At 40.8% G+C, this 23,343-nt stretch overlaps 1 protein-coding gene across 3 annotated transcripts in view; it reads left to right on the top strand.

Moving 5' to 3' along the window:
• The window catches only part of reps2 (RALBP1 associated Eps domain containing 2), a 128,539-nt gene that overhangs the window by 87,999 nt on the left and 17,197 nt on the right, over window positions 1–23,343 (top strand). For 2 of the 3 annotated variants that reach the window (XM_078409486.1, XM_078409485.1), the window contains exons 11-16: window positions 134–220; window positions 6,695–6,740; window positions 7,474–7,610; window positions 14,143–14,204; window positions 17,152–17,256; window positions 22,571–22,654. In XM_078409486.1, the coding sequence (XP_078265612.1) occupies window positions 134–220; window positions 6,695–6,740; window positions 7,474–7,610; window positions 14,143–14,204; window positions 17,152–17,256; window positions 22,571–22,654 (521 nt within the window). The remainder of the gene's footprint in view (window positions 1–133; window positions 221–6,694; window positions 6,741–7,473; window positions 7,611–14,142; window positions 14,205–17,151; window positions 17,257–22,570; window positions 22,655–23,343) is intronic. The other variant, XM_078409488.1, reaches the window with a different exon arrangement.

The raw sequence follows: 23,343 nt of genomic DNA, 5'->3' as shown, positions 1-23,343 counted from the left end.
ATAATAATTTCCATCAAATGGCTAGGGATCTTGTCTTGTTACATGAAGGACACAAAATAAGGAATAGAATTGCCTGGTAGGGCAGAGGGAATGTGATAGACAAACTGTAATAACATTTACATTTATTTTACAGATTTAACTCTAAGCAGAAATGCAACTTCGAAACAAATACCAGAAGAATGCCATATTGCAGAAGATGCATTCAGCTTATCTAAAGCAGGCAAGTACCTGAGAGAAGGATAAGATTGTAATGAATGATTGAAGAAAATTGAACGGCAATTTCATGAATGTATCTGTCCCCCACAATCTCAACCTGTCCAACAAAGCAATAGACATTAATATGTGATGACTAATTGCTCACGTCCCATTGATTAGGTGTTCCACTCTATAATCCTTACAATTGGTGGCAGTGAGGTTGAGCGAGGGCATCTGTGAAAGAGGGGAAGACCAAACTTAGTTTTAGACATCAACAAACTTGGAATGGTTTCGTTTAGTTTAGAGATACAGTATGGAAACATGCCCTTCAGCCCACTGTTGACCATAGATCACCCATTCACACTGGTCCTATGTGATATCACTTTCTCATCCACTACCTACACACTAGGGTCAATTTACAGAGCTCAATTATTCCACAAACGCACGTCTTTAGGATGTGGGAGTAAACCGGAGCTCCCTGAGGAAACCCATGCAGTCACAAAGAACACACAACTCCACGTAGACAGCACCCGAGGTCAGGATTGAACCCGGGTCTGTAGCGTGTCGGAAAATAACTGCAGATGCTGGTACAAATCAAAGGTATCACAAAATGCTGGAGTAACCATCTCAGGAGAGAAGGAATGGGTGACGTTTCGGGTCGAGACCCTTCTCCACCCGAAACGTCACCCATTCCTTCTCTATTGAGATGCTGCTTGACCCACTGAGTTACTCCAGCATTTTGTGATACCTCCGGGTCTGTAGCATTGTGAGGCAGCAGTTCTACCAGCTGAGCCACTATGCTGCCCTCTACCAGCTGTGCCCTGTACCGCAAGTTGCAAATAATCATGTTTTGAGAATCCCTGATTTCATGTTTTAATACTTAATTTACATTCAACTTTTGAATACAGCTTGATGTTTACTCCAGTGTGAAGGAACAATTGATGTAATTTGTGTTAGTATGAGCAGTGGGAAAAAATATAAGAGCCAATCAATAAAGATTTATAAGAAATAGATAGAACCTCGTAGCATTTGAAATTCTTGGCTCAGGTAATTAAGTAAATTATCTAATGGTTAATTACATTTTAAGATGATATTTGGAAAAAGTTCCAATGTAAGCTTTTTGGGATAACCCTTGATGGTTCTGTAACACAATCTGGATCAATCATTCAACATTGGTTCAATTGAACCACTGAACAAATTATTTTACATACAGTCTCTGATTTTTCTATATCATGTGTCTCTATGAAGGTAACACTACACCAGACCTCATGATAGTCTATATATGAGAACATTATTTGAAGCCTGATAGACTGACCATAATTTGTAGAAAATTATATTTTCGCACAGCTTGCTAAATCATAGTAGACAGTAATAAATAATTGCTAACCTATGTTAAACTATGTTTTAGTCACTATATTTAGTTTTGCTTTACTCCTTTTCTCTGTCCAAAATCACCACACCTGTTTACCTGTCAGATCCTGCAGTCATATTGTGAATAGTTATGCTGATCTTATATAGTTTCCTGGAATTAAATAACATGCACAGGATGAAACAATGTGCTTCCATTTGAACTGAATGGCTGGTTCTTCTCCTGGACAAACACTCAGTTAAACCATTTGATAATTGATTACAAAAAAAATATTGAAAGTAATAAAATGAGTAACATATAGCCTCCTTCAGCATCTGATTCCTCAGTTGTCCACTGCTATTCAGTAACAGGTCAGATTCTTGCTCATTTCTCAACCTTTCCCACTTTCCTTGATTCCCTCATGTCCCATTGATTTCAGCCTTGAATATATTTAGCAATGATCATTCCTTACCCTCTGAGGTGGCAGAAGGCAAAGAGTGGAGGGCTTAAAGGGGCTTTTTCTGGTGGGCTGCTAGTGACTAGTGGCGTTCACAGGGGGTCCTTTGCTGGGGCCACTACTCTTCACATTGTACATTAATGATTTGGATGATGGAATTGAAGGCTTTGTGGCCAAGTTTGCAGATTAAACGAAGATAGGTAGAGGGGCAATTGGTGTAGGGAAAGCTAGAACTCTGCAGAAGGACTTGGACAGGTTGGGAGAGTGGGCAAAGAAGTGGCAGATGGAATATAGTGTAGTAAAGTGTGGAGTCATGCATTTTGGTAGTAGGAATAAAGGTGTAGACAATTTTCTAAATGGGGAGAGAATTCAGAAATTGGAGGTGCAAAGGGACATGGGAGTGCTTGTGCAGGATTCCCAAAAAGTTAATTTGCAAGTAAAATCGGTAGTAAGGAAGGCAAATGCAATGCTAGCATTTATTTCAAGAGGACTAGAATATAAAAACAAGGATGTAATGCTGATGTTTTATAAGGCAACTGGTCAGACCACATTTGGAGTATTGTGAGCAGTTTTGAGTCCCATATCTGGATGTGCTGGAGTTGGAGAGGGTCCAGAGGATGTTTACGAGAATGATCCCATGAATGATTGGGTTAACATATGATGAGCGTTTGACGGCACTGGGCCTATACTCACTGGAGTTCAGAAGGATTGAAACCTACCGAATAGTGAAAGACCTGGGTAGAGTGGATGTGGAGTGGGATGTTTCCACTAGTGGGAGAGTTTAGGATCAGAGACCATAGCCTCAGAATAGGACGAACCTTTAGAAAGGAGATGGAAAATGAAATCTATTTCTCTGTCACATCATGTAAAATGTAAGATAATTCAGTATTTCTCTGTTGCATCATGTAAAATGTAAGATAAATGTAAGAGATTAAATAAAGGCAACTGGTTCATGGGTGGAAGGTGGATTTTAATATGGGTCATTGTACAATAATGTATACTCCTCAAGCAAAAAGTACATTCTGGAACCCCCTGCTGGCAAAGTTTAAAGGAGATTTGTGGGGCAAGATTTTACACAGAGGATGGTGGGTGCCCTGGAACATGCTGCCATGGGTGGTGGTGGAGGCAGATATGAAAGTGACGTTTAAGAAGCTTTTGGATAGGCACATTGATATGCAGGGAATCGAGGAATGTGGGTCATGTGCAGGCAGATAAGAATTTATCTTGGCATCATGTTTGCCACAGATATTGTGGGCCAAAGGGCCTGTTCCATAAGGTCATAAGGCATAGTAGAATGAGGCCATTTGGCCCATCAAGTCTACTCTGCCATTCAATCATGGCTGATCTATCTCTCCCTCCTAACCCCATTCTCCTCCCCTCTCCCCATAGCCGCTGACACCTGTACTAATCCAGTGCTGTACTGTTCTATGTAAATCCAATTTCTTTATACTTTGATGGGCATATCCACCAAATGTAGGGAATAACTAGTCTATGTTCTGAAAAATCAGACAACTCCTCCCATACTTGACCATATGACTGACAATAGAGCTGCAGTAGGTGCAATTAACCCAATCAAAGCATTTTGAACATATATTATTGGTTTAGAATTTTAATTAACTGCAAACTGGTTTGCTGCTGAACATTGGCTCACTGTCTAATGAAAAAATAATTTATTGTGGTGATGAGCAGTGTGTTTAAGTGCCAGAATTGTGAAGTATTATCAACAAGGAAAATAACTGCTTTTAAATTGTGATTCCAATTACAGGAATAATCCATATAATTGTTGATAGAATTTTTAATACATCTTATTTTTAGATTGTCATATCCACAACATTTGGGAAATAATGAGTCTGTGTTCTGAGTAATCTGACAACTCCTTCAAGCCTTGATTAAATAAAACCTAGCAATAAAAAACCCACTATGTATTCACAGTGCATTTCAACTCTATGCATTTCTTGGATGAGTTATTTGTATTGATAGGGATAATTTTGCGTAATTTAAATACATTACGTATGTTTTCTTGATGTTAAACCAAAGCTGGAAACGAATGTTTAAAATAGTCGACCAAGTAACACAAGGAGAAAAAAATAAATTTCCTCTCTGAAATGCTTTGCAAGTAAACTACTAGGCTTGGATTCGTCCAGCTTGTTCATCGCAAAAGTAACTTATAATAAACAAATTAAGGATTTATTAATGATGATCGGCTTTTTAAAATTTTCAGTGCTGAATCTGAAAATATAGAACATAGAATAGTACAGCACAGGAACAGACCCTTTGGCCCACAATGTCTGCGTTGAACATAATGCCAAGATAAACTAATCTCATCAGCCTACACATGATCCATATCCCTCCATACACTGCTGAGCCACGCTGATGCACCCCTCCCAACCCTTCCAAATTTGGCAGAAAATTTCCGCTTTCTTATTTTGTTTCCGCCATTCTGATTTTGCCTCACATTTTTCCGCAAAACAGTCAGTAATTGCAATTTGTCAAGTCCCCAAAAATGTGGCACCTAGGCTGGGCAAGGCAGCCAATCTTGACCTCATCGGAACTTCCATGGCCAATTTGTCAATTCGGCTGCTGGAGGATGCTAGGGGTTCCACGAGAAATCCCCCTGCCCTGGAAGTCTCCCCAAAAATGTGGCACCCAGGCTGGGCAAGGCAGCCAATCTCAACCTCATCAGGACTTCCATGGCTGATCGGTGGGTTGAATTTGCAAGCTGAAGCCAGGACTCTGGAACTCCAGCCCAGCTGGAGCCAGCAACTCTATCCCCATAGCCGACTTCCTTGGCCAGCTGGATAAACGCACAAAGCTCTGGAACCAAGAGTGCCAGAAAATCAGTGGTGGAACTGTAATGATTAAATATTAAATGTAAGTGCAAGATTATATAACAATATTAATTAATTAATTAATTAATTAATTAATTAATAGTGGGCAGTTGTCATAGACCTGCACGGGAAGGTAGACGCTCCCGCCCCCACAAGTCTTGGGGAGATGAGGCTCGTCAGCCTGGGAAGGCAGTCCATCGAGGAGAGGGAAAACTCTGATCTAAAACATCTACTGCCTTGTGGCCATATCCAATCATGGAAAAGGCTCCAGGAGTAAACCTCAAGAAAATCCGGAGTCGGAGTCCCGAAGGCAGTTCGTCATTGTCTACAACCTCGTTGTGGCAGCTCCTGCTCTTGGATCAATCAGCGACATGGAGAGGGGGGACGTGCTGCATGGGCAACAGCCTGTCCTTCATATGACATCGCCCAGGCTTGCATCCGACCACACATCACTCCGAGGTGTGGAGCAAGCAGCCAACTAGGATGCATCACCCATGGTCAGCCATGACCGAGGGGGCCTCAGAAGAATTAATTAAGACAGCGTTAAAATATAAAACAGCAGAAAAGCCAATTACCACCTTTTTGGGCTGGTTATCAATTATTGTGCAAATTTACTTCAACAAATACTTCTGTATGCTTAGTCGAGTCACATATATCAACTCTTTCTTCATAACTTAGTCATACATTTGATGACCATTGTTCTTTTATTCAATACCAAGAAACATAGAAACATAGAAAATAGGTGCAGGAGTAGGCCATTCGGCCCTTCGAGCCTGCACCGCCATTCAATATGATCATGGCTGATCATCCAGCTCAGTAACCCGTACCTGCCTTCTCTCCGTACCCCCTGATCCCTTTAGCCACAAGGGCCACATCTAACTCCCTCTTAAATATAGCCAATGAACTGGCCTCACCTACCTTCTGTGGCAGAGAATTCCACAGACTCACCACTTGGGATGTGTAAGGAAAAAGCAAAATAGAAAAAACAAAACAAAACAATTTTTTCTTTGCGTTGCAAGAAGTATCTCTGTTCAATAACCTTTCTATAAATAGCAGAATATACTCATGATAAGCCCGACATTGTACATGTAGTCCAAGAACTACAGTCTGTTGGAAATAATAGTCGTTTTTCACACATGAATGTAGCGCAACGCGTATGCGCATTTGCTGTGCATACTTTTTTTTTGCTGAAAAGTTACATTACGCAGCATATTATGAATTCTGATGTAAAATTCTGAATTTTGGACATCAAAATTATGAATTTGTAAAATCAAATGTTGGGAGGACTGCTGATGGATGCGACATTAATTTTTCTCCCTGGATTCTCCCTGCCAAGAGGCTTTGTGGTAAAGGTTTGTATGTAGCGGAAAAGCAGTGAGCAATAGGGCAACCCATAGTTTAGTTTAATTTATAGATACAGCGCAGAAACAGGCTCTTCGGCCCACCGAGTCCACACCGACCAGCGATCCTCGCACATGAACACTATCCTACATATACACTAGGGACAATTTGCACTTATTCCAGCCAATTAACCTACAAACCTGTACGTCTTTGGAGTGTGGGAGGAAACCAAAGATCACAGAGAAAACCCACGCAGTCACGTATCGGCAGCACCCGTACTCGGGATCGAACCTGGGTCTCGAGTGCTGCAAGCACTGTAAGGCAGCAACTCTACTGCTGCGCCACCGTGCCGCCCTGTGTAGATAAAAGCATTGCCGTCCCCACAGGGATCATTCTTGCTGAGTTTGCTCATATTTATAAAAGAACTTGATTCTGATGCTTGATATTTTTTTAATCATTAAAAAGTGTGCTATGTTTTTGTTCATTATTTCTGTATCTTATTGTACAACCTCCTGTTTTCTGAAGGTTGTCAAGATCTGGAATTCAGCCAGAAAAGAAAAACAAGACCCAGGTAATTTATGTGTCCTCAATAGATTTTTAAATATCTTATGTTTATTAAAATAATAGCATTTTTACATGAGTTTCATGGTGTACTGCAATGCTCTGTCTATTAAGAGTATCTATCTGATTTACTATTATCTCAAGTGCATTTACCAACCTTGGCAGGATCCCAATAGAAGCTGAATAAATGTAACAACCCAGTTAAGTAAGTTGTGTAAATCGGTTGAAAGGCTAGCTGTGTAATTTAGTACTTGGAATGAGACTTGTTTATTAGACAAATCCCTCTACAATGGGTAGTTGTTCTGTCTGCCTGACTATTAATTCTAGATTTTTTTTGCTTTTCTCTAAAGCCTATTCTGAGACTGGCAGATGGTTTAGACATTTATGTTTTAATGCATATGTTTTGCAAATTTTGACACTTGGGGTAGGAACCTGTCATGAGAAATGAATGGTATCTCTTTGGCTGTCTATTCAATGTCCCACCTGTTATTCAATTCTATTAAATAAGGTGGAACAAAATATAACACAGGGAATACACATGTGGACTGCCTAGGTGAGGTCTGCTACATGATTTTACTGGGTTGTATAAAAACAAAGCATTTCACTGTACCTTGGAATCATTAAATAGCAGTAAAGCAAGTGATTCCATTTTAGGTGCTGAGTGTTAACTGTTGGCAAGTACATCCGTGACTGCAAAACCCTCCAACCACTGACCCTTGTTAAAATACGCTTATCCATTGCAGATCATACTCCAGTACCTCTGCTGAAAATGCGATTAAGAAAGGAGAAGTTCCCCCAACACCACCACCAAGACTGCCAAAAACTCATTCGAGAGCATCGTCTCTGGACCTAAATAAACTTTTTCAGCAAGGTAGTCAAGGTCAGTGAACCCACAGTGTGTGCAAAACATTGGCCTTGCTATGAAAGATATGGCACTTCTTTCCTTCACACAGTATCTTAAGTGAATAGAATTGTCCCATCTGTTATTATGAGATGAAAAATTAATGTAATTCTGCACTGTACATGAAACAGCAATAGCTTACTTACCGTGACTGCTTTTAACATTAGAAACCGCATATTTTTAGAACTTAGTAATTATAACCATGAAATTCTTTGTCCTTAAAAGATGTCAAGATAAGATTTATGATACATCTGTCCTTCATTGCTTATCTTCCACTTGTACTTCAAATCGGTGCAATTTAGATGTATCTTTAGATCAGTTGATAACTTAGTTGGTGAAATAGTCTTCTGTAGGTCGACACACAAGTTCTATTTGGCCTTACTGGTCAGGTCTTGGCATATGTACCAGGTTGCATGGTTTAACCAAGAGAATCAAATCAGCACAAAAAATCAATATTTCAAGCTAGAAATATATCAAAAGCAAATTGAATTTCAAGTCTTCCGCTTTAGATGCCTGTTTCACGTACAACATTGAACAATATCTAATCCAAGTTAACCTTAACTTTCTAGTAATTTGCAAACATTTAAACCATTCTTTTAAGACAATGGGACATTAAAAAAAAAAAATTTAAGATCTGCTTTTTAAATTTGGTTAAAATTTTGAATACTGTGCTCTCAAATGTCAGACTAAGTGTTCCAGTTAAATCATTTTAATTTAAAAAAATCTATTTTCAGCTGGTTGGATTCTGGCATTTAATCACACTTAAAAACATTATGGAATGTAATTTAATACATTAAAAAAATATATGTTCCAAGACCCTGATCAGTCAGATTGGTTTACAGCAGATGATACATTTGGCGAATTGAAAATAAGTTAAAATAAAAGACGGAGTGAATTCTGAGCACAATTTGATTGCACTTGAGTAGAAACTCTCACTGCTCCAATTACGTAACTCCCATTCATTTTAATTTGCCCCACATTCTTATCAACTCTTCAACTCCGCCTAAATTCTATCAATCACCTATACATAATTGCTGATTCCCTTCAGGTCCATAAATATGGATCTTTATCTTAAGCACCAATGCTTTCACAGCCATCTTCAGTAGAGAATTCCAAAAAATCACAATACATTAGGTGAAGAAGTTTCTTATTATTTCTGTCCTCAATGGCAAACCTCTTATTTTGAGACTGAATTCCCCCCACCAATGTTAACACAGCTTTGTCAGGGGAAATCTGCTCGCTACATTGACCCTGTAGAAATCTTGTATGAGAAATTTTCCCAGTCCAGAAAGCAAAGACTCATTCAAGAGTCAAGAATCAAGACTGTTTTATTGTCATATGTCCCAAACAGAACAATTAAATTCTTACTTGCAGAAACACAACAGAAATGTAAATGTTATACTCTGTAAACACCATAATAAACAACAAATATACACACTTACACTCACTCACACTCACACACACACACACACACACACACTCTGAGTAGATCATTCCCTGCATATCCATGTGCCTATCCAAGTGTTTCTTAAATCCTACAAATATACTGTATGCTGCCACCAGCACATCTCCTTTTAACTTTTCCCCTCTGCCATTAAAGCTATCCCTCCGGTCTTAGTCATTTCCACCCTGGGAAAAACATCCTAACTGTTTACTCTATCTCAGCCACTCATCATTTTATGTATCAGGTATCCCCTCAACCTCTGACGCTCCAGAGAAACAAATCCAAGTTTGTCTAACCTCTCCTTATAACTGATGCCCATCATTCTGCTAAACCTTGAAGAGGGTGTAGAAAAGCCTCCATGCCCTTCCTTGCATTGGGACGACCAGAACTGCACACAATAATCCAAATGCAGCCTCTGGTTGTACAGCAAGAACAGCAGGGCCACTACTAAGGCTATAATGTGCTGCTATAAACTGCAATTTTAATTTGAATGAACACCCCCTTGCGAGGGGCGACATAGGGACTGATGATGAAGAGTCGTTGTGAAAAGAATTGAGGAATTGTAAAGGTAAGAAGACGCTAATGGGAGTTATCTACAGATCCCCAAACAGTAGCCTGGATATAGGGTGTAAGTTGCAGCAGGAGTTAAAACTGGCACGTAACAAAGGAAATGCACTGTGGTTATCTGGATTTAGTGTTGTCCAATAAACCAGATTTAATAAAGGGAACTCAAGGTAAAGGAACCGCTTGGAGGTAGTGACCATAATATGATTAGTTTTAATCTGCAATTGGAGAGGGAGAAGGTTAAATCAGAAGTGTCAGTGTTGCAGTTGAACAAAGGGGACTATGAAGGCATGAGAGAGGAGCTGGCCAAGGTCGACTGGAAAAGGATCCTAGCAGGAATGACGGTGGAACAGCAATGGCAGGAATTTCTGGGCATAATGCAGAAGATGCAGGATCATTTCATTCCGAAGAGGAAGAAAGGTTCTAAGGGGAGTAAGAGGCAACCGTGGCTGACAAGGGAAGTTAGGGATGGAATTAAAAGATGTATAACTTAGCAAAGAGTAGTGGGAAGCCAGAGGATTGGGAAACTTTCAAAGGACACCAGAAGGTAACAAAAAGGGCAATACGAGCTGAAAAGATGAAGTGCGAGGGTAAGCTGGCCAAGAATATAAAGAAGGATAGTAATAGCTTCTTTAGGTATGTTAAGAAAAACAGATCAGTAAAGACAAATGTGCGTCCCTTGAAGGCAGAAATGGGTGAAATTATTACGGGTATCAAGGAAATGGCAGAAGGGTTGAACAGGTATTTCGGATCTGTCTTCACTAAGGAAGGCACAATCTCCCAGATGTACTAGAGGACAGAGGATCGAGGGAGACAGAGGAACTGAAAGAAATTTGCATTAGGCAAGAAATAGTATTGGGTAGACTGAAGGCTGATAAATCCCCAGGGCCTGATGGTCTGCATCCCAGGGTAATCAAGGCGGTGGTTCTAGAAATCGTTGGTGCATTGGTGATCATTTTCCAATGTTCTATCGATTCAGGATCAGTTCCTGTGGATTGGAGGGTAGGTAATGTTATCCCACTTTTTAAGAAAGGAGTGAGAGAGAAAAAAGGAAATTATAGACCAGTTAGCCCGACATCGGTGGTGGGGAAGATGCTGGAGTCAACTATTAAAGAGGTAATAACGGCACATTTGGATAGCAGTAAAAGGATTGGTCCAAGTCAGCATGGATTTATGAAGGGGAAATCCTGCTTGACTAATCTTCTGGAATTTTTTGAGGATGTGACAAGTAAAATAAATGAAGGAGAGCCAGTGGATGTAGTGTTTCTAAGACTTTCAGAAAGCCTTTGATAAAGTCCCACACGGGAGATTAGTGAGCAAAATTAGAGCACATGGTTTTGGGGGTAAGGTATTGACATGGATAGAGAATTGGTTGGTAGACAGGAACCAAAGAGTAGGAATAAACGGGTCCTTTACAGAATGGCAGGCAGTGGCGAGTGGAGTGCCGCAACTATTTACAATATATATTAATGATTTGGGTGATGGAATTAGAAGTAATACTGGCAAGTTTGCAGATGACACAAAGCTGGGTGGCAGTGTGAACTGCAAAGAGGATGTTAGGAGGTTGCAGGGTGACTTGGACAGGTTGAGTGAGTGGGCAGATGCGTGGCAGATGCAGTGTAATGTTGATAAATGTGAGGTTATCCACTTTGGCGGCAAAAACAAGGAGGCAGATTATTATCTCAATGGTGTCAGATTAGGTAAAGGGGAAGTGCAACGAGACCTGGGTGTCCTTGTACACCAGTCACTGAAAGTAAGCGTGCAGGTACAGCAGGCAGTGAAGAAAGCTAATGACATGTTGGCCTTCATAATGAGAGGATTTGAGTATTGGAGTAAAGAGGTCCTTCTGCAGTTGTATATGGCCCTGGTGAGGCCACATCTGGAGTATTGTGTGCAGTTTTTGTCTCCTAATTTGAGGAAGGGCATCCTTGCTATTGAGGCAGTGCAGCGTAGGTTCACAAGGTTAATTCCCCAGGATGGCAGGACTGTCATATGAGGAAACATTGGAAAGACTGGGCTTGTATTCACTGGAGTTTAGAAGGATGAGAGGGGATCTTATAGAGACGTATAAAATTATAAAAGGACTGGACAAGCTAGATGCAGGAAAAATGTTCCCAATATTGGGGGAGTCCAGAACCATGGGCCACAGTCTAAGAATAAAGGGAGGCCATTTAAAACTGAGGTGAGAAGAAACTTTTTCACCCAGAGAGTTGTGAAATTGTGGAATTCTGTGCCACAGAAGGTAGTGGAGGCTAATTCACTGGATTAATTTAAAAGAGAGTTAGATAGAGCTTTAGGGGCTAGTGGGATCAAGAGATATGGGGAGAAGGCAGGCATAGGTTTATCATTGTGGATGATCAGCCATGATCACAATGAATGGAGGTGCTGGCTCGTAGGGCCAAATGGCCTCCTCCTGCACCTATTTTCTATGTTTCTATGCAGACTTGCTCCTATACTTATAACTGAAGTCTTCAGCTCAGTGAGAACCTCTTAAGCTGATCATGAACAAATCTGCAAGCAATTATTGACCTGTGAGGTGTAGGCGGTGAGCTGATCTCCGCTGTACTGATTTGCTTCATTATGTGCTGTTAATTACATATCCATGAATCATTTTCATAGTGGAGGATCCAGGTGGACATTGCACAAGGACTAACATCAGTTGTATGGATTATTTGTGAACTGTGTAGATGCATTAAGCACAATGTTGCATTATGTGCCATACACAGTCCATCATACAAAAGTGGCCTCCCACCCAGTCCATCACGGACCTCTCCTAAACTGAGAATGTATTTCCAATCTCCCAATCTACCTTGTTGCAGCCTTTGCTGTACTTTCTCTGTAGCTATAATATTATTCTGCATTGCATCCTTGACTTCCTCATCAGCAGTAACAGGTAACAGCATCTCCTTATTGACCATCAATGCAGGTGCACCTCAATGCTGCATGCTTAGTTCCCTGCTCTACTCTCTTTACACCCGTGACTTTGTGGCTAAGCACAGGCTCCAATACCATCTATAAATTCACTGACAACATCACTGTAATTGGCTAAATCATTGCCGGTGATGAGTCAGTGTACAAGAAAATGATAGAACACCTAGTTGAGTGGTGCCGCAACAACAACCTCTTGCTCAACGTCAATAAGGTGAAAGAATTGATGAAGGACTTCAGAAAGGGGAAGTTGGACCAAGTGCTAGTTTTTATTGTTGGGATTATTGATGGACCTTCAAATTCCCGGACGTTAACATTTTGGATGACCTATCCAAGGCCCAGTAAACTGATGCAATCACAATGAAAGCATGTCAACTTTTTTTAGAAGTTTAAAACAATTTGGTATGTGTCCATCAATAGCGAATTTTTATAGATGTACTATAGAAAGTATCTTGACTAGTTGCCTGGCAAGGCAATTCCAACACACAGGGAATGCAAGAGGCTGCAGAGAGTGGTGGATTCAGCAGTCCATCACGGACACAGCGCTCCCCTCCATTACAGCATCTACATGAGGCACTGCCTCAAGAAGACGTCTTCTATCATCAAGGATCATCCGCCCATCTCACCATGCCCTCTTCTCAAAGATTCCCACTGGATAGCACGTAGGGAAGCCTGAAATCCTGCACCACCATGTTCAGGAACAGCTGCTTTCCTACAGCTTTAAGGTTCTTGAATCAACCTACACGAGTCTAATCCGACCATAACATTGGAACATGATGGCCCACCTCTTGCACTACTTTCGATTTTTTTAAACATTTATATTAGTACATTCATATCTTGTTTTTTTTTGCACAATCTCCATACATCCCTGGGATGGCAGGACTTTCATATGAAGAAAGACTGGATAGACTAGGCTTGTACTCACTGGAATTTAGAAGACTGAGGGGGGATCTTATAGAAACATATAAAATTCTTAAGGGGTTGGAGAGGCTAGATGCGGGAAGATTGTTCCTGATGTTGGGGGAGTCCAGAACCAGGGGTCACAGCTTAAGGATAAGGGGGAAGTCTTTTAGGACCGAGATGAGAAAACATTTCTTCACACAGAGAGTGGTGAGTCTGTGGAATTATCTGCCACAGAAGGTAGTTGAGGCCAGTTCATTGGCTATATTTAAGAGGGAGTTAGATGTGGCCCTTTTTGCTAAAGGGATCAGGGGGTATGGAGAGAAGGCAGGTACAGGTTACTGAGCTGGATGATCAGCCATGATCATATTGAATGGCGGTGCAGGCTCGAAGGGCCGAATGGCCTACTCCTGCACCTATTTTCTATGTTTCTATGTTTATAATTTATCTATAATTTTCTCTTTGTTTGTGCCCATGTGTGTTTGATGCTGCTGCAAGCAAGATTTTTCATTATACCTGTACCTCACCATAGAGAAAGTACTTTGTTAATTCTTGGGTTTGCATGCCATCAGCATGACCTGTATGGACATATCAAGTTTTTGGATGTTAGCAATTACTTGCTTGTGTATTAATTAGTGTTAATATTTGCAATTTGTGAATATCTTTTCATTTTAGTGATAACATCCGGTTGGTTCAAGCCACCACCTGCCATCCCACCACGACCTCCAACAGCCAAGGTAAGGCACGGTCTTCAGTGCAGCCATGGGTATCCGTAATGGCCTGAACTTCCACCTCAATACCAGGACTTAGCTGGACTTGGAAGTCCCAATAGCCAGCACTGGTGTGGATTTAAGCATATGGGGGCAATTTTCCTCCTACCACCTGGGTTGCCGACTGCCCTGTACACTGATGGGCTCCTCCTATGGTCCTACAGGACAAAGGGGGCCCTGGCAGACTTCCCCACTCTCAAGTTAGGAAAAAAACAGACTGCTGGAGGAACTCAGCAGGTCAGGCAACATCTGTAGAGGGAAATGGATAGATAATATTTTGGGTTCTGATCCTTCTTTAGACTTATGAATGTTCCCAACCTTTCATGTAAAATGTAATCAGTCCATTTCTATCCACAGATGCTGCCCGACCCGCCCTTTATTTTTTTACTCCAGACTGCAGCATCTGCAGTCCCTTGTGGTTTCAAACTAGGAAACTTGGTTGTTGGGCCTGCACAGGATCGCATCTGGCAAGTCTCATTAAAGTGAATTAGAGATACCAGCTTCTGAGGGCAAGATGTGAGATGATATTTTTGTTATCTTTGATGGTTTTAATTAGACCATAAAACATAGAAGCAGAATTAGGCCATTAGGCCCATCGAGTCTGCTCTGCCTTTCAATCTTAGCCAACTACACAAGAAGGGAGCAAAGCAGAAGAGCAGAAACTATAGGCCAGTTAACCTGACTTTGGTGGTTGGTAAGATTTTAAAGTCAATTATAATGGATGAGGTTAAGCACTTAGAAGTTCACGATGAAATAGGTCAAAGTCAGCATGGTTTTGTGAAGGGAAGATCTTGTCTAATGAATCTGTTGGAGTTCTATGAGGAAGTTAATAGCAGGACAGACAGAGGCTGTAGATGTTGTTTACCTAGATTTTCTGAAGGCCTTCGATAAGGTGCCACATGTCAGGCTGCTAGAGAAAATGAGAGCCCATGGTATTAAAGGAAAGATACTAGCATGGATAGCGGGTTGGCTGGATGGAAGAAGGCAAAGAGTTACAATAAAAGGTGCTTTTTCTGGTTGGCTCCCAGTGACTAGTGGAGTTCCGCAAGGGTCGGTGCTGGGGCCTCTTCACGTTGTATATTAATGATTTGGATAAGGGGATCGAAGGCTTTGTGGCCAAGTTTGCCGATGATAGGTGGAGGGGCAGGCAGTATAGGGGAAGCAAGGACTGACAGGTTAGGAGAGTGGGCAGAGAAGTGGCAGATGAAATTCAGTATAGCAAAGTGCCGAGTCATGATTTGCATTATCAGTGGATGAGCCGAGCAAGAGACATGCACGGTCTAACAGATCAGGACGTCTTTCCCGCAAATCAACAATAGGTGTCTGCCACTGCTGCCTTGGCACTGACTCCGACATGTCTGAGAGTCATGTAAAAACTGTTGGACAGAATCATCACATACACACAGTTCTCCAAGTAAATGCAAAGAACCTTTTAGCAGTTCAGGTCTTTGGAAAGATATGAGATTGTTTAGACTAAGTGTTTTTTTAGTAAATTTTTTCTCACCATTTTTCCAGATTCTTTACTTCTCTGAATGAGCAGATGTAAACCTGGTTATGAGGTTTTTACCAATTCCATTTCATATTTGCTGACTTAAGCTGCATCTCTCAACTGTTCTGTAATTTCCACTTGCTTACCACCTCCTACCACCCCCTGCTGCTATTCCTGATTGTTAGTGTTTGTTTGTCCTCTGCTTTATTTTTCAGTTGACAGCTAGTTTTAGCTTATCAATACACCTGTTCTTCCTCCGTATTACATTTAGAATGCACAGAACAGTTTAAGATCTGAAAAGATCATGATGAGAGTCTAGTTGTGCCATTCATAGAAAGCATTTTAATATAAAAAGGAGAATGTAAATCAGTACAGTGCCAATATCCAATATAGCTCTTGGTAGCAACAAATAGAATCTCAGCAGGTCAGGCAGCTTCTGTGAACAGAGAACCAAAGGTAATGCTTCAGGTTGCAGACCTTTCATCTGCTAGGGAAGCAGAAGCCTTTCAACCTCAAACATGAACTCTTTCTTCTTTCCACAAATACCACCTGACTTGTTTTTCCAGAATTTTCCGTTTTTATCTCAGATTCCCACCCCATGCAGGACACTGTCACTGCACTGAGTAGCTCATTCAGTGACAGACTCCTTCACCCCAAGTGTGTGAAGGAGAGATATCGGAGGTCCTTCCTTCCCGCTGCTGTGAGACTACACAATCAGCGCAACTCCCAGCAGACCAGTCAACAGACCAGTTAACAGTAGCAGTAAAAAAAAACACAGTAAATGATGACAATTATCCTTATCTTTATTTTTATTTGTATTGAATGTCTCTTGCTAACCACTTTGCTGCTGTAACACTGCAAATTTCCCCGGTGTGGGACAAATAAAGGAATATATTATTATTATTTCCAGCATCTGCAGTGCTTTGATTTTCAATTACTCTCAGTAGCAGCAGTCTGTAAGGGTCCTGCAATTCGGATTGGACACCTTCGGAAATGAAGGGTAGGTATGGCAAATTCAGATTAGAGTCAGTGCTTCAGACTCTTCTTCAGTCTAAAGAAGGGTCTCGACCTGAAACGTCATCTATCCATGTTTTCTAAGAATGCAGCCTGACCCACTGTTATTCCAGGAATATGTGTCTTTCCAATCGGAGTCTTGCAACTCCTGTCGGATTTGTGTATCTGTGAACATTGAGTATAAGTATACTTGCCCATGACTTGCAGCACCATCAGATGGTCAGTCACCATCCTTTATTGCTTCCCTTCACCAAAATTGACCAGTTAGTAGGGGTAGCTGAAGGCAATATTACTGCCCATAGTGAGATTTTAGTGCTTCCAAGGGAGGAAAGGTGAGAAATGTTTTGACTTCTTTGAAATCCTGAAAGATTGGTGATTGCAGTTAGAAAACTTGCCTTTTATTTTCTGTAGATTGCTCCCTTTCCTGCTAATGCAAAGGTCAATAATCTGCCTGCCAAACCGCAAGAGACGATCCAGCAGCCAAATTTTGCAGATTTCAGCAAGTTCAGTGAACAGGTAAACCTATTACATCTGCAAAATTCTGACTACTTATGGAGATGTATATCCACAGTGAAAGAAAGGGAAAGGTGGTATCAGAGTGTGGGGCATTAATGCAATGTTAGCCAGATACTGCCAGATTGTAGGCTAAGTAAGTACTGGAGTAATAATCTTCACTCAATGATTTCAGAAGATTTAAGGTAAGGGCTAAAGACCTGACCACATGATTTTGTCCTTAGCGTGGCATACTTTAGCCTTGCGCTGGGGGAGTGCTGTGCATTAAGAGATGCGGTCTTTTCAATTAGAACATTAAACCATGGTTCCATCGGGTGTCTTCAATGGACATTAAAGATCTCATTGCTTGATTTGTAGTAAAACAGGGTTTCTTTCTGCTGCCTTACCCAGAAGTTATTCCGCAACTAACATTATCAAATCAATTTATCTAGAGGTGGGAATCCAGACATAGTGTAAATCAGTCTTAAATTTCAGTGACTTCAACTAAATAATTTACTCATGGGGTAGGAAATCCTGTAGTTAATTATACAGTAATATCTGAATGGAGTTTTGGGAAGTACCAATATTTTTTCAATACCCCGGGGTTGACTGAAGTATTTGCGATCAAATTGAATTAGTAAACTTGCATCGCAGAATCAATGCAAAAAATTTGCGAAAAGTCAGAAAATGCTACCAATACTCAGCCATTCGGGGACACGTGAAAGAAAAAGAAAATGTCGTCCATTAAAGTACTGAATGCAGTGGAGAATAAAGTGGAATTATGAACATTAACATGAAGCCAGGTTAGTTTCACTGTCAACTGAGCAGCTGAGAGGCACGGAAGATTTAAAAACCTGCTGCTGGAGTTCGGAGTGACTGTTCCTGATGGTGTTGAAAAGAAACATAGGCACTGGTGGAGGGCCATTCAGGAGCAATCATTTTGAGAGAGGCTGTATATTGAGGTGAAATGATATGTTTGAGGATGTGTTGTGGCTTTGAATAGAGAAGTTTCAGAAAGGAAGGTGACAGCAAGGTCTTATTTTGTAACTCTGGTCAGTGCAATAGGGATGGTAGTTAGGGCAATGATATGTTCCTTCTGCAGGATATGGAAAGTCATGGAAATTTCCAGTGTTTATGAGGATACACTTGTGGGAAATGTGTTCAGTTTGCAGTTCCCAACTGACCGCGCAAGGGAACTGGAACTGCGGCTGGATGACACTCAGATCGTCCGTGGGACAGAGGGCTTCGTAGATAGGAGTTATAGTGAGGTGGTTACACCTAAGGTACAGGCACAAAGTAGATGGGTGACACCAAGAAAGGGAATAGGCAGAGAATGCAGGAATCTTCTGCAGGTGTTCATCTCAAAAACAGGTATATCTTTTGGATACTGTTGGTGGGGGGAATGACTCGTCAGAGGAGAGCAGCAGTAGCAATTAGGTCTGCTGCACCAAGCGTATTCTGTGGCACAGCTGGGTCGGGTGAAGTAAGGGCTATAGTGAGAGGGGACTCATTAGTTAAGGAAACAGACACGAGTTCCTGTGGCAGCAAATGCAAGTCCAGAAGGGTGTGTTGCCTTCCTGGTGCCAAGGTCCAGGAAGAAATTGATGGAAATCCTGACTGAGATAGATGAATCATTCGACACTGGTGAAGTGCTGGAAGACTAGAGATGGCTAATGTTGTGCCTCTATTTAAAAAGGGTTGGAAATTAAAATCTGGAAACTATAGGCCAGTGAGCCCAACATCTGTGGGAGGCAAGTTACTGGAGAATATCCTGAGGAATAAGATATACGTGCATTTGGAAAGATAGGTGTTGACTAGGGATAGTCCAGATGATCTTGTGCATGGGAGATCATGTCTCACATATTTGATTGGGTTTTTTGAAGAAGTAACCAAGAAGGCTTATGAGGGCAGAGTCATATACATAGTCGATATGGACTTCAGCAAGGCCTTTGATAAAATTCCACATAGTAGGTTGTTCTGGAAGGTTAGATCGAGTAGAAACAAGGGGGAGCTAGCTAACTGAATACAGAAAAGGCTTAATGAAAGAATGACAAGTCAGAGTAACAATGGCCATACAAACTTCCAGAGGTTTGTGCCATCCAGACCATACAAACTTCCAGACGATATCTGCCATCTTTCCCTGGACTGGCCTATATGACAGCACATCTTTCCCCATGTTGAGTCTTGAAATGGCTGTACCCCAATGAACTGTCTGCTGCATTTTCAAGTCGCAATTATATGCTGCCCTTGCATGTGATACTCAGATCTAAAAAATGAATAGATTTTTTTTAATTGCATTTTGTCCCCGATAGAAAGTGCAATAGAAAAAAAGCATATGGTTCAGACTTAAAATGTAATGACATGAAAGACAAGTTGATGTTATAAACTTTTTTCCATCAATACCCTATCTTTTAATGAGGAGGCAGGGACATCTGGAATCATCTTACCTGTAGTTGGTTCACTCATCAATCTGATTCCAAAACATTGACTTGGACAATCCAATCCTTTGGTAAGGTAAGCAGCCACTTTAGCTGCCTCGACACAGTGGAAGATGAGAGTCTTTGAAGATCAGAAATGGGTTTTGTGGAATTTCAATATGCAGGATAGAATTGCTGCTAAGTCACAGAAGAGTAAATTTGCAAAAGTGGTTTGTAATCTGAGCTTCTACCACCAGATGGTGCACCTAGTAGTATTTTTGCAGCCAAGAAAATTGATAGACAAATTGGATTTTATGTAGAATCCATAGAATTGTCAATACACATAAAGTAGCCATTTTGCCCATCGAGTCTGTGCCAGCTACTAATAGAGTTACTGTAAATCCCATTCCCTCAAACCGACAAATTATTCTTTCTCAAGTGCTTATGTTATGCCATCACAAGGGTTGAAAATAAAGTTAAAGAAATTTGAAATAAAAACTGAGGTTGTAAAGCTGTATCACTTTCTCCAAGCTCGTGCCCTGTTTAAGGACAATTTGGTCTGGGTTTTTTTTTTTACATCCAGGAACAATGTGAAGGTTTTTTTTCCATTTGGAATTTGGTTTTGGGAGCAGAATGTGAGGTATCCAAGTTTGCAAATGTCACAAAAATAGGTGGGAGGACATGAATTGATGAGCATATTTGGACTCTGCAATAGGATATGGATAGGTTGAGTGAGTGGGTGAGAACTTGGCAAATGAAGTTTAGTGTAGGAAAGTGTGAGATGATGCACTTTGGTTGGATGAATCAAAAGACAGAGGAGAGACAAGATTACAAATGCTTGAATCTTGAAATAAAACAAACTGCTGAAGAAACTCAGTGGTTCAGAGAGCATCTGTGGAGGGAAATAGGTGGAGACCCTGCTTCAAGGTTGAAGAAATGGGATCTGCATTCTTTAGAGCTTAGAGAACTCGTACCTCATGTCATTTATTAGCCAAGTATGTTTTGCAACATATAAAGAATTTAATTTGCCATACAGTCATTCCAAAAAAATCAACAAGACACATAACAACATAAAAATTAACATAAACATCCTCCACAGTGGCTCCACCACATTCCTCGCTGTGATGGAAGGCAATAACGTCTTATTATTGATATTACTGAAACATGCAAGATCTTAAAATGTATTGACAGGGGAGGTATCAAGGTATTGCCACTTGCTGGGATGTCTTAAGCAAGGAGCTATAATTACAAGATCATTTAAAACTGAAGTGCACAGGGATTTTTATCTGGAATAATCTACATAGGAAGTTAATAGATCGTTGGACTATTTAAAGAGGAGGGAGATATTTTTTTGTAAGATTAAGGACTGTGCGGATCTGGTACAGAAAATGGAGTCCTGGGGCAGATCAGTCATCATTACATTGAATGGCAGGCCAGGCCTAAAAGGCTAAGTGACCTAATTCTGCTCCTATTTTCTTGTGTTCTTGTGTAGGAGAGTGCATTTTGTAGATCACTTTCCTTCATTTAACATTGTTCCTCCATCAATATTGTTCTTCCATCCTAAAACAAAATTCAGGAATGTTACCAAAGAAAACAAAAGTTTTGTTTGTCCTTGAAAGCCCTGATCCATTCAGTTTCAACATAACAGTAGGGGAAAAATGGTTTCTCTCACATTTGTATATTTTTTAAGCCCAATTTCTTTCAATTCAATGTTGTAGTACTTGAACCATCCACCAGTGGGAATACTCATCCTTTATCTGGCTTTGTCTAAACTCATCACAATGTTCCTCACCTCGATCTGATCTTCTCTCAAACTTTGCTGTGAGGTGAACCTCCCCAGGTTCACCGTCTAATCCAGCAGCTGAAATCTGGGGAGCACGCTATGATTTAGTTAAATTGTTATTTATTGAACCATGGTTGCTGTATTAACCCTAAGGAGGAAGTGTAAGGAAAAGGAATTGTGATTCACCACTTCAAAACAAAAAGAGCATTCCTCAGAAACAAATAAATATTTTTTTAATTTTCTAATAAAGTGCCAAAACACAAGACTCTGTTTAAAAGATGTGGATCTCAGTGATTATTGTGTTTTTTAATAGTCATTTATTACAGAAGTGAGTATGGCACTGTGAAAAGGCTCATATGTTTTGCGTCACTAGAAAACGTGTTGAGCACTGCCATTCATTCACTGAGCTCTTCATTTCAACTGTAACATTTGAAAGGCTCTTCCCTCCCATCTGGGATGGAAGCCTGTAAACAATGTCACTTTCTGAATTATAAAATAACTTCAGGGATGGCCAAGCAGTAGACCATCCTCCCAGTCCATGATCTGGAAGACATAGAAAATAGGTGCAGGAGTAGGCCATTCGGCCCTTCGAGCCAGCATCGCCATTCAATATGACCATGGCTGATGATCCAAAATCAGTACCTCGTTCCGGATTTTTCCCCATATCCCTTGATTCCCTTAGCCTTAAGAGCTAAATCTAACCCTCTCTTGAAAACTGTGAAAGCAAAGTACAACATAGCTCATCAAAAGCAAGGGATGAAATAGAAGAATCTTATGCTACGAGGCTTGAAGCCGTAGGGTGTGGGTGCAGCATATACAGTAAGAACTACAGGGCTGATATCTCGGTTAGTTATCAGTATCATCTCTTGACTCAGATGTTTGTTGGTTAGGTTTTTATTCCACTCCATAATCTCAGTTGATACTTAGATACTTTTTGCTGATTCATCCTGAATGGACTGGTTTGTTTTGATGGCTCTCAGGTGCTTCTTTATGTATATTGGTGAAGAATTTGTCAACTAATCCTAAATTAGATTCCAGGAACTGAAATATATCACAGCTGGTTGACATGCATTTACACATTAACACATGATCAAAGAGCTGAATATCCCACACCTGCTCTTATTTTCTCTTCTTGTAGGGTAGTAAAGGACCATTGACAGAATTGTACAGTCAGGTGAACAAATCGAGCAGTCTTGGGGAAGAAAGTAATTCTCCAATTAAGGTTTGTTGGAATTACTTGTTTTCTATTATTTTTTATTTGCCAACTTATTTGATGTTGGTGATGTGATCTGAAGTTTCTTTTTCTCCTGGTTTATTTTCAATGGAGGATATTTTATAGGCCATTTGCTTGGTTCAACCTGTCTTTTGAGGCCATCGTGAAGAGGCTCTTTTGACTGATAGAATGAGCCAATATAAAATCATTCTATTATTATCTCAATGGTGTCAGATTAGGAAAAAGGGAAGTGCAACGAGACCTGGATGTCCTTGTACACCAGTCACTGAAAGTAAACGTGCAGGTACAGCAGGCAGTGAAGAAAGCTAATGGCATGTTGGCCTTCATAACGAGAGGATTTGAGTATCGGAGTAAAGAGGCCCTTCTGCAGTTGTACAGGGCATTGGTGAGACCACATCTGGAGTATTGTATGCAGTTTTGGTCTCCTAATTTGAGGAAGGACATCCTTGCTATTGAGGCAGTGCAGCATAGGTTCACGAGGTTAATTCCCCAGGATGGCAGGACTGTCATGTGAGGAAAGATTGGAAAGACTGGGCTTGTATTCACTGGAATTTAGAAGGATGAGAGAGGATCTTATAGAAACGTATAAAATTATAAAAGGACTGGACAAGCTAGATGCAAGAAAAATGTTCCCAATGTTGGGGGAAGTCCAGAACCAGGGGCCACAGTCTAAGAAT

The sequence above is a fragment of the Rhinoraja longicauda genome, chromosome 12 (assembly GCF_053455715.1).
Source record: "Rhinoraja longicauda isolate Sanriku21f chromosome 12, sRhiLon1.1, whole genome shotgun sequence".
NCBI classification, from domain to species: Eukaryota; Metazoa; Chordata; class Chondrichthyes; order Rajiformes; family Arhynchobatidae; genus Rhinoraja; species Rhinoraja longicauda.
Note: the sequence above shows the minus strand (reverse complement) of the source record. Positions and strands in the feature narration are given on the sequence as shown.